This window comes from Malania oleifera, chromosome 2 (genome assembly GCF_029873635.1).
Source record: "Malania oleifera isolate guangnan ecotype guangnan chromosome 2, ASM2987363v1, whole genome shotgun sequence".
Lineage (NCBI taxonomy): Eukaryota > Viridiplantae > Streptophyta > Magnoliopsida > Santalales > Ximeniaceae > Malania > Malania oleifera.
The window spans coordinates 57,681,302-57,693,435 of record NC_080418.1 but is presented as its reverse complement, the minus strand read 5'-3'; the positions used below and the strand labels follow the sequence as shown (position 1 = coordinate 57,693,435).

Genomic DNA, 12,134 nt, shown 5'->3' with positions numbered 1-12,134 from the left:
TTATGCATCATCATAATCTCCTTGCTTGCTTTTTCCTCCCCAAGCCTCTGAAAGTAGTTAGGGCCTGTTTGGTATTGTTGCCGTTTCTTGTTTTTTGTTTCTCTTTCTCTACAATGAAAAAACATATTGTAAAAAGGCGTTTGTTTCAAAAGTCAGTTTTCTGTTTCTGTTGCCGACTTTCAACTATTTGCCAAAAATCTGAAAACGAGATTTTATGGTTTTCAGTTGTTTTGGCAACCTGTTGCCAGAAATTTTAATATCCAGAAATAGTTTTTTTGGATTAAATTATTCATTTTATACACTTTTAAATTAAAATCAAAATTAAATGATCATATGAATTTTAATAAAATTAAAATAAAAATATACATAAATTTCAAGAAGAAATAATCAAGTCAATTACAAAATATTTTTAGTATTTTTCAATTGTTATGTCCAATAAAATTTTATTGTGAATTATTTATAATTTTATTTTAATCATATTTTTATAATATTTTGATTTAAAGATGAAAATGAGAACTTTTTTTTAATTAGGTTTTTAATTTGTATTAGTTTTATAAATGTTAACCAAACAGGTTACTAGTTTCTAGTTTTTAGTTTCTATTTTTGATTTTTAGTTTTTGTTTTGGTTTTCATTTCTCTAATTTTTGACTGTGATACCCAATGATCCCTCAATAAATAGCCTACAAAGAGTTAAGGCATATTGAAACTCACCAAATAAACCAAAAATCTTGTTCCAAATTCCAAGCACCAAGCTGGTGAAGAGAAAGCTAAACAAGAGTCTCACCACTAGTAAAGCACATTACACAAACATTTGGTGACAAAATTTTGGGTGCTCATCTAGTAAGAATTGTCATCTTCCATTATTGAAGGAAGATGTGGGTTGGGGATAGAAAGCGAGGGTGAAGTTGGTCAAGGAGGGGGATTGCAACTCTAGATTTTTCCATAGGGTAGTGTCTATAAGGAGGAGGGGAGGCTATATCAAGGAGTTGGAGTTGAATTTAGGATTGTGGTGAGGGGGCAATCCAAGATTGGGGTTAAGAATGCTAACTTTTATAAACAATTGTTTACTAAGGATATCTCGAACATATTGATGGTGGAAGGTCTCAATTGGAACTTCATTAGGCAAGTTTTGCGTAGTGGCTAGAGAGACCTTTCAAGGCCGAGGAAATCAAAGAAAAGGTGTTCAAACTAAGTAGGATACGGCCCCTGACCTCGATGGATTCACTATGGGTTTTGTTTAGGAGAATTGGGAGGTCTTGCAAAAAGATTTTTTGAGGTTTTTTGAGGAGTTTCACCATAGTGGGTGGGGCATAACAGAAATATGCCTTTCTTATTCTAATCCCAAAGTAGGAGAGATCCTTAAGAGCAAGGGAATTAGTCTGCACAAAATTCTCTCCAAGGTCTTAGCAAAGAGGCTTTGAGATTTATGCTTTTGGGGGATGCAGAATGAGGTGGTTTAAGGATGTGAGGAAAAGGAAAAGGAGGGGCTTTTATTTAAACTTGACTTTGAGAAAGCGTATGATGGATTAAATTTGGGTTTCTTGGATAACATGATGTGCAAGAAACTTTTCGGGGTGGTGTGGAGGAAATGGATCAAAGGTTTCTTGAGTTTGATTGACTTGTCAGATATTGTCAATGGCCAAGTTAGAGATTGCTTTAGAGTGACTCAAGGCGTAGGCAAGGCGACCCACCTTCTCCTTTCTTGTTCACTTTGATGGTGGACACATGGAGTGGGTTGCTCTTGCATATTGTAGGTTTAGGGGTTGATTAGAGGTCTTCACTTGGGAGGGGAGGAAGTGGAGGTGTCTCACCTTTAGGTTGCTGATGATGTCATGTTGTTTCTCGAGGAAAATGTTTGAAGATTCCATAAAGTCATCATCTTGCTTAAACTTGTTAAGAAAATGTCGGGTTTAATGATCAGTTTGTCCTAAAATGGGGCGGCTGGCATTAATTTGGGTGTTAGGGATTTAGAGATTTTAAAATCCTTGGTTGGGTATGTTTCCTTGGTGTGGTAGCTTTCTTATCTTGGTCTCATGCTTGGGGTTAATCCAAATTCCTTGGCCTTTTGGGACCTTGTGATTGAGAAGGTAGGTAGGGGATTCAAGGGTTGGAAGAGGGTGTATTTGTCTCTTGGGGGCTGTCTCACACTCAATGCCTCTCTTTCTAGCATCCTTATTTATTTCCTTTCTATTTTGAGAGTGCCTCCAAAAGTTGCCGGGCTTCATGACTTTCTTTGGGCAGGGCATGGGGAAAGCAAAAGAGAGCATTTAGTTGGTTGGGAGGTGGTTGGTATATAGTATACCAAAATCCAAAGGGGAATTGGGGCTTGGCCATGTGGTACCCAAGAACATTTCCCTGATCAGAAAATGGTTGTGGAAGTAAATTTCCTATGTTGCAAGGTGATTAAAAGTAATTATGGGCTCCATCGAAATGGGTGGGAGACAAGAGGAAGCAATATTATTTCTTATGCATGACCCTTGAAGTTTGTGTCGTAGGTGGCAAATTCCTCTCATCCATTTCAAAGTAGGAAATGGACATAGGGTTCGCTTTTGGAAGGATGTGAGGTTGGGTGAGGTTTCTTTAGAGATGAAGGTGCCTCGTTGGTTTATGATTTCTTTTCTCCATAACGCACTTATCAGCTCATTTATCTCTTTTGAAGGAGGCTCTGTTTCGTGGGGCTTCCATTTTTCCAGAAATCTCAACAAAAGGGAGGTCGATGAGCTCACCACCTTCCTTTCTGTGTTGGGATGATTTGTTCCTACCAATAGGGAGGCCGAGGCAGTGTGGGAGTGTGATTTCTTTGCTGCTGTTCTATACTGAATTTTTTTTCTCGCCTCTTAGAAACCTGTTTGGAGCGACATCATTTGGAAGGCTATGGTTCTTTGGAAAAATGGACCTTTACGCATGATATGTTAATAGGAAAGCAGCTCCTATATGTCTCAGTCATGACATGTGCTTGATGTGCTGAGTCAACTGAAATGAATGCACACCTGGCATTGCACTTTTGGAATGCGCTTTCCTATTATATAGTTAAAGCTTGGGTGGCACCTTGGAATGTGGGAGATCTCTTTCTTGTGAGGCATCTGGGTTTTGGCTCAAATAGAAACGGATGTGTATTATGGAGTGGAGCAGTTTTCGCTATTATCTTATAGACCCTTTGGATCAAGAGGAAAACGAGAATTTTTATGGGTTGCATGTCTTGCCTTAGTCTCTTGTGTGATAAAGTGGTGTTCTTGGCTTCATTTTTGGGCCCTTTCGTTTGGTTTTTTTTTTGGGGGGGGGGGGGGTGTTTATCGTTGCTTATCTTCAAAGGTATTGGAAGGCAGCTCTAGCATAATATATCTGGTTGTACATTATTGGGTCTAGAGGACATCTTGTCCTCATCTATTGTACATTGTTTTAGTTCTTAATACAATTTCTCATGTCCACCCCACCCTACCCCACAAGAAAAAAGGAATAGCCATCTATTGTGCATTCTGCCAGTTTAAACCATTTATGGGCGTGTTTGTATTCTGTATGTAACAAAATGTGTTAAGCTCTTCTGTTGAGACTTTATTTTTGTCAAAGTCAATTTTTTTTAGAAGAAAAGCGTGAAGTAGCATTCTTTGCCTTGTTTTCTCTTTAGTTCTGTATCTCCTTTTGTGAGCTATAAACTCTGTATCTCTAAAGTGTTGATTTGTCCATCTTTAGAGGTGAATTTTCTTGTTTTTGTATGTCTTTGGTGGATTCCATTGAGTGGTGAGCAAGGCTAATACCTGGTGTGTGTGTGTTCGGGGCTGCTAGTTCCAGCAGTCCGGTATCAGTTGGTATGAGAGCTCAATTCTTGTGGCTGTTCGTGGTTGTTATGTGCAAGAATAACATGATAGAGATATTCGTGATCTTGAATTGGATGAGATGAGAAGGCAAATCCAGGAGCTCTAACAACATGTCAAGCATTATGAGAATTGTGTTGCAATGAAAATATTTGTGAAAATGATTATTTTGATACTTTCCATCATATCCTAGATCAAGTCTCAAGTGATGACTATTCTTCTTTTCACCACAGAGGAAAGAATTGAAAGTTTTCTTGAGATTCTGATGTGAAAGTTGATATACCAGAATTTGAAGGAAGAATGCGACCTGATGATTTCATTGAATGGCTTCAGACTATTGAGAGGGTCTTTGATTTCAAGGAGTACTTGGAAGAATGTAAAGTGAAGCTAGTTGTTGTAAAACTCTGAATGTATGCTTCTTTTGGGTGGGAAAATCTCAAGAAGTAGAGATCTTGTGAAGGAAGAAGCAAGATCAAGTCATGGGAGAAAATGAAAAGGGAGCTAAAAAAGGGGTTATTCTTGCCAGGAGATTATAGGCTAGAAACTTCTCTGAAATTTCATAATCTGAGGCAAGAGATCTATCTGTGGAGGACACAATGGAATTTGGGCAGCCAATGTTGAAGTGTGACATAGTTGAATCTGAAGAACAAACAATAGCCTTCTATTTGGGTAGGTTGAAGGAGGAGATAAGTGGAATGGTTAGTTTACTGCCTTGATGGAGTTTTAATGACTTGAACTGGAAGTAGAAAAACAACAAAGTAGAGTTCGAAGGAGTGGTTTCTAACATGGAATCAGGGAGAATTCTTCTAATTGAGGGAATGCATCCATGCTGAAGTCTAATATAGCAACCAAATCCATTTCTTCTGAGGCGTAAATAAGAGGTAATGTTGGGGCTGTCCCTAAGTCAGGTAGTTCATCAAATGCTAGCTCAAAAAATGAGTTTTAATTGTCAGGGTATGGACATATTGCTTCTAATTGTCCAAATTGCAATTTTTTTTCTATTATAGAGGAAGAGACAGAAGATGGAGTTGGCTCACCAATTTGCTCAGGTAGGGAAGAAGAAGTAACTTTTTTTGACCAAGGAGATTTGCTTGTCAGTCAAAGGAGTTTGAGTGCTGCCTGTGAAGAAGATGAAGAGTTGTTTGTTGCAATATTTTCGCACCAGGTGTAGTTCTAATAGGAATATGTTAGGATGAGTTTTGTCCTTGAATTGCTTAGCAGCTCGCGAAAAAAAGATTTTGTCATGGTGATGTTTGATCGTTTCTTTAAAATGGTACATTTTGTTTCATTCAGCAAGACTCTATATGCTACTAATGTTGCTTTTATAATTCAGAGAGATTGTCAGACTTTATGATATTCCAAAAACAGTCACACTTCAAATTGGGATTCTAAGTTTATGGGTCATTTTTGGCACACAATCTAGAGAAAGCTTGGAACTTATCTTCAATGCAGCACCACTCACCATCCCCAAACTGATGGTCAAAAAGAGGTTGTAGACAAAAGTTTGGGAAATTTTTTGAGGAGTTTGGTTAAGAAGAATTCGGATCGTGTTTTGCCACAAGCTGAATTTGCTTACAATCATTCAACTAGCCAAAGAACTGGTTGTAGACCTTTTCAAGCAATTTATTTCCAGAATCCACCTAGTCCATTAGATATGATTCCTCTTCCAACTAATAATTTTAGTGGAGAAGCGGAAGAAAGAGTTAAACAAATTTAGAAGTTGTATGAACTTATTTTTGAGGAGATTGCAAAACAAAATGAGGTATATTGTGGTTGAGCCAACAAGCATCGAAAATTTTCTGAATTCAAAGAAGGTGATTTTGTTTGGGTTTACTTGGAAGGGGAGATTCCCTCGGGACCAATTTGGAAAGCTCAAGCCAAGGGCTGATGGTTTATTCAAAATTTTCAAACTGACCGGTGAAAATGCATACAAAATTGAATTTCCAAATTATGTATTTCAGACACTTTCAATGTTGTTGGGTTATCTCCTTATTATGGTGATCATAGCACATCTGACCCAAGGATGATTTTCTTCAACTAGGGGAGCATGACACACAAGTGTGCTCAATGAGTTCATTTGAATTTGGGCTGCTGGAAGTTGACATAATATGCAAACAAATTCAGTTCTTGAAGTTGTGGATGAGCAGGTTTTGGCCCAATTTAAGCCCCATTTTGAGAAAGGTTTTGGAGGTTGAAAAAATGCACGTAAAGTTGAAGAAGTGCTTTTTTAGTTAACTAAATTATACATTAATTGGAGTTTTCTTATAGAAGTTATTGTCGTTTGAATTTTAGCTTGCAGTCCGCCAGTTTAAGCTTTTTATGTGTTTGTTTGTATCCCCTATGTAAGAAACATATTAAAATCTTCTTTTGAGTCTTTATTTTTTGTCAAAGTCAATTATTTCTAGGAGAAAAATGTGAAGTAGCATTTTATTATGCTTGGAGGGCTGTTCCAAGTCTATAAAAGAATCTAACGGCATGTATTAGCATAGTAGAAAGCGTTTTTGATTAAAAATGGGATACTTTGGCCTTTGCTTTATTCTCTCGTCAGTTGTGTATCTCCTTTCGTGAGTGGTGGACTTTATCCTAACTTTGTATCTCTAAAGTGGTGAGTTGCCTGTATCTTTAGAGTGGTGAGTTTTCTTGTTTTGGTATCTTGTTGGTGGATTCCATGGATTGGTGAGTAAGGCTGCCTGGTGTATTTGTGTGTTGTCTGCCAGTTCCTCATTTCTAGCAAGATATCACGATTGGGCCCAAGCGAAGTTCTAAGCCACCTGTCCTTTACAGTTCCTTTCCCTCCATATCTAGAAAATGGTAAGAGGAATGACTTCTCCAAATCTATAATTCTTTAAAAACAGAATGAGTGGCCACCTGCAACACTACCATCCAAGATAAAGCAAAATTTCAAACATTTCAGGTCCAGTCACTGCAAAATAAGAAGATGATATGCAGCATCGACATCTTTTTTGCAGAGAGAACGCCCATTAACAGTTGTGATTTCCACATTAAATGATTGCAAATCAAAGAAACTGAAAACAGTTTTCATTTACCATTTCCAGTTTTCCAGAGAATTACAAAAATGTCACCTTGTTTTTTAGTTTTGCAAGGTGATACTCTGTCTTGACATCCTTTTTGTAGAGAAAACATCTATAAGCAACTGTGGTTCCCCATGTGGAATCATAACAAGTTGAAGTAACTAAGGGACTATTTATTTGTGAAAAGAGTTTTCATTTTCCCTTTTTGTTTTTCTGAAGAATTACAAAAAATGTCACCTTGTTTTCTAGTTTTCCAACATTTACATAAAAGAATTTGGAAAACAATAAGGTGTTTTCCAACTTGTCTATACAACTGTTGGAAAATTTGAGAACATGATGGCATATTTGCAACTATTTGGAAAACTGATAATGGAAACTAAAACAGTTTCCCACAACTAAACAAGCCTAAGGCTTTCAAGGGAAACTAGAATGTTAGTTCCTATGAGGTCTGAGTTGAACATTCAACGTGTGTATTGTCATCGCACAATAAGAGTGGTACCTTATAAAGAGTGTGCCACCTTCACAAAAAATTAATTGATGGCTGCGTTTGATGGTTCTATTATTTAATTTGGCCCTGTTTCCTATTTTTCATACTTTTGGATGGAGTTGATTTTCACATTGGTTTTGTGTCTCGATTGAATTGTTTCAACTGGCTGTACAAGATCTGATTTCCAAATGTTGCTTTCAAACCTAGATTTGCATTATTGTGTGTACTTAGTGCTATTTCAAGGCTCCTATGTTTGTTAACTTGTAATTATTGTTGTCCCGTATCTCTACTTCTTGTTTGTGAATCTGTGATATTGTGTTGCAGTAGTGTTGGTTTGATTGATATATTTGGCTTTACCTTTCAAGTAACAGTATTGACTTATGGTTTAAGTTGTTATTTATTTAATTTTTTTTTTTTGGGGGTGCAGGAGAGAAGGCTCAAGGAGCTTTATGATCGCATTCCAACTTTGGATGAGCTTTATGCTTTGGGGAGTGAGGTTCTTAGAGCTGACATCATTCTTGTAGATGCAGAGAAAGATAAGAAGCTGACTATGCTAAGACAACTGATTGTGGCATTAGTCAGAGGATTGAGCTCAAATCCAGCTACAATGATAAAAAAGATTGCTGGATTGGTGAGAATTATTAATAATTCTTGTTTCATTTTTTCATCTTTTGTATTTCACAAAATCTAATATTTTTCTTGTTCAGATTCACCACTTCTTTTAGATTTGGATAAGCCAATAAGAACCCTTCCAGTAGTTTATCTGGTGTTTAATTTAAAAGTATACTTACAGCTTCGCTGAGAATTCTGAGGATCTAAATGCTTATGATGGAATAGTTGATATTAATGATCAAGAGGTAATGACTGTTTTTTGGCTTAGGATCAATTATTCACCGATGAGGAGAGATTGAAGGGGTATGGCATATTGGTGGGATGCACCGATTGGTTACCAGAGTGTAAAATTCTAAATTCAATTCTCAAAATTCTTCCAAATTCCAAAAAGCAATTTAACATGATTACACATCCATAATGCCATATGACTAACATAACCCCAAATTTTTTACTTTCCAAAATAAAATAAAAATGCTTGCTTAAATAAATTACTAATTTTTTTTTTTAAAATTGGGCACAGTGGGCCTGGTTGCTTGATGATTGCTCTGGACTTGGTCCAGTTAGTGGAAAGGAAAGAAGGCTCATTTATACCTCAGGTTGGCCAGTTAATCAAACAGGCCTGAAACAAGAAGGATGTTTGGTCAGTCCTGGGCTAGTCTTTGAAAGGAAGGCAGGCTTGTTTATTTCCCAGTTGGGGCACTTAAATGTACAGGCCCAAAATCATAATGATGCTGTTAAGATCCCGGTTTTTTTTGCAATAGCAGAGTGTTCTGATAAGATTTTTAAGTAAAGACCAGAGGGTTATTACATATTGGAATTCAAGTAGTGGTGAGGCTCACATGGCTTCTAATCACAATGTTTTTGGTCCAAGGAATCAGTTCAAAGAGCAGTGCAGTTCACACAACCTTCCTAAGATGGGAGGGTGTCTTTTATAGACAGAAGAGATGGTAATAATAGGCAAAGTGATGCAGGGGCAGCATCAAGGTTCTACAGCTATGGAGAAATTAGAAGAGAGGAAGGGAAAGGGAGGAAAGAGGAGATACCAGGGGGAAAACTCACGTTCAATCCTAATTTAAATTCATCAACAGCCTCTATAACATGGCTTTCACACACTTTATAAGAAAGCCTCTTAATATGAAAATTACACAAACCCCTACAACTAAATTACGTTACAAACATACACCTACAATACACAAATACTACAAACAAGCCCCCAAAATAGACATAGTATTATACTAATTAAACTAAACAAATAAATTACTAACTAAACCCAACAATCCTCGATCCAGTTCTTATTGAGTAGTATTCTTCAACAAGGATCTTCCCAAGGTCTTGCTTCTTGTCCTACATCAACTCTCCCTCAGGAAAAATTCAGCCTCAAATTTTGAAATGCTGGAGGATTAGAAGTAAGAAGCAAACTTGGATTCTTTGAAAGCCCAGTGCTTGAGTGATACAAGAAACCACGATCCTTTGGCAGTATCATAGACTTGAATTGAGAGTTAGCACCAATAAACTCATTAGGGATGACACACTCTACAGTAGGAATGTTTGAAAGACTTTGGATGTTTTCAGACACATTCATTGCCTTGCTTGTAGTGTCATCAAGTTGAGTACTTGTGCATGATTCCTTGTCTTGGTTGATTGGTGGGGCAGGCTTCAAAATGATCTTCCTACCATTATAGTGAAAGACGTGTTCTCATGTCCTTGAGTTACACTCAAATCATCCAAGCAAGGAGAACAAAGGAGTACATGGCCAATCTTCATAGGTATGATATTACACCAAACTTTATCAAAGTAAGAATGCATTTGGATATGAACCAGTCATCTTTCATAAACATGTGAGGTAGTGTTATCAATCCAAGGCCTCTCGTAAGGTTCTGAGTGAGGTTTTGGATAAAGTTACATACAAGTGACTCCATTAGAAACCATATTCATAGCATCATCCATCAATGATGATGTTGTGAACATTTACTCCACACTTGAGAAAGGTGTGAAAATCTTGAAATTGTGCCCAAGATATTTAAATGGCATTCATTTGTCCAATAATTTGTCACCATATTGCTGGATTTATACTTATATGCACTTAGATCTTGAGTTTCTTGTTGAAATGAAACCAATTCGCTTACAAAACTCCCAAATTGCAGCAATAAAACATGATTTTTGATGTTGGCAGTGAGAATTTCTAAGGTTTCATGCCAAATTACCGCGCTTGCTTGCAATATGTTGTGTCCACAATCAAAATATTTCCTTGCAGGTCAAAATATCATTGAGAAAACTCAAAATGTCGTAGCTGGGCAATTTCTCGAGAGACTGGAAACAGTAGAGTCTAGCAGACACTCTCACTCGCAGTCGTTGGTGCATGGGGTGCGTGTGCCTCTGACGATGGTGCTCTGGCAATGATTTTTCAGGCGAGGGTAGATTAAGGAATGGGGAGAACAATGGTGTTGGTGATGTGATGAGAAAAGCACAAGAGGATAGGCTTTCAAAGAGCTGATGGCTGGAGATGATTTGGCTGGCGTGTGGGGGTGCTCCAGTGGTTGCACGGTGATGAAAATTGTAGGGGAAGGGTTTCAGAGGGGGGGGGGGGGTGTTGGTTTTGGTGATGTGGGTGGTCTTGTACAATCTAGACTGGGAATTAGGGTTTCGAAAAATGGGACGTGGCTGGAATTTTCTGAAAAGTTCAGAATTGCAGAGCTGCTTTTCGGGGTTTTTTTTTTATATTTTAATTTTATTTTTTTCCCGGACCCTGCATATGCGAGAGCTTTGTGCACTGGGCTGCCCTATTTTTTAAAATTTTAATTTTTTTTTTTACTGAAGTTTCAGAATAGAGATGATGAGATGAGAGACTCACAGAGAGGGAGAGATTAATGCAGAGATTGGGAGATGAAGAAGAAAGGAGAAAGACAAAATAGAGAAGAAGGGAGGATTAATACAGAACACAGAGTGAGAGTACAGAACAGGGGCAAAACAGGAAGCTAGAGAACAAGAAGAGAAGAAAGAAGCAGCAGCAGAGAGGGAGCGAGAAGTTACAGAACAGAGGAGAGAAGGAAAGAAGAAGAAGAGAGGGAGAAGAAGAATATGGTAGAATGGAAGAGAAGAGAGAAGGGGAAGATGAGGGGTTGAAATGGAAGAACAGAAATGGATATTGGGCTTTAAGACAAAATGATGCAGGGATAGCATCAAGGTTCTGTAGCCATGGAGAAATTAGAAGAGAAGAAGGGGAAGGGAGGAGAGAGGGGAGACGCCAAGTGGAAAACTTACATTCAATTCCAAATCCAATTCAGAATCATGAACAACTGCTTCAACATGGCTTTCACACAATATTTATAAGGAAGGGGAAGGGAGGAGAGAGGGGAGATACCAAGTGGAAAACTCACATTCAATTCCAATTCCAATTCAAATTCATCAACTGCTACAACATGGCTTTGACATAATATTAAGAAAGCCTCTTCATATGAAAATTACACATACAATAATAACAACAAGCCTTAAGTCCCAGTTGATGAGGTTGGCTACATGAATCCTTTTCCACCAATTCACCTGATCGAGAGCGTTTTCCTCTATTAAATTAAGGGCTGTTAAATCCTTCCTCACTACCTCATTCCAAGTTATTTTAGGACTACACCTACACCATTTTATGCCAAAAATAATAACTAACTCACTCCTCACAGGTGCTCTACTAGGCCTTCGTTTCAAATGCCCAAACCATTTAAGCCGCCTCTCCCTTATCTTATTTTCAACCGGTGCTATGCCTAAATTACTACGTATATGTTCTTACTTTATCTTTTAATGTTAAACCACTCATCCACCTTAACATTCGCATCTCCCTTAACATTTGCATCTCAATAACTTTAATTTTTTTGTACATATTGTTCTTAGTTGCCCAACATTCTGAGCCATAAAACATAGCTGGTCTTATGGTCGTCTTATAGAACTTTCCTTTTGTTCTTAGTTGCCCAACATTCTGAGCCATAAAACATAGCTGGTCTTATGGTCGTCTTATAGAACTTTCCTTCTAATTTCCAGGGTATTCTATGATCACGCAACACGCCTGGCTTACTCTTCCATTTTATCCAACCTATTTTAATTCTATATACTACATCTTCTTCAGTTTCCCCTTCAACTTGCATAATAGATTCAAGATATCTAAATTTATTAGTGCTATTAATCTCTTGATTATCAAGTTTAATC

At 37.6% G+C, this 12,134-nt stretch overlaps 1 protein-coding gene across 8 annotated transcripts in view; it reads left to right on the top strand.

Annotated features, from left to right (window-relative positions):
• Nucleotides 1-12,134, top strand: part of LOC131147810 (probable serine/threonine-protein kinase SIS8) — an 88,786-nt gene that overhangs the window by 4,206 nt on the left and 72,446 nt on the right. For all 8 annotated transcript variants that reach the window (XM_058097401.1, XM_058097399.1, XM_058097394.1 and 5 more), the window contains one exon: nucleotides 7,759-7,962. In XM_058097401.1, coding sequence (XP_057953384.1) covers nucleotides 7,759-7,962 — 204 coding nt within the window. The remainder of the gene's footprint in view (nucleotides 1-7,758; nucleotides 7,963-12,134) is intronic.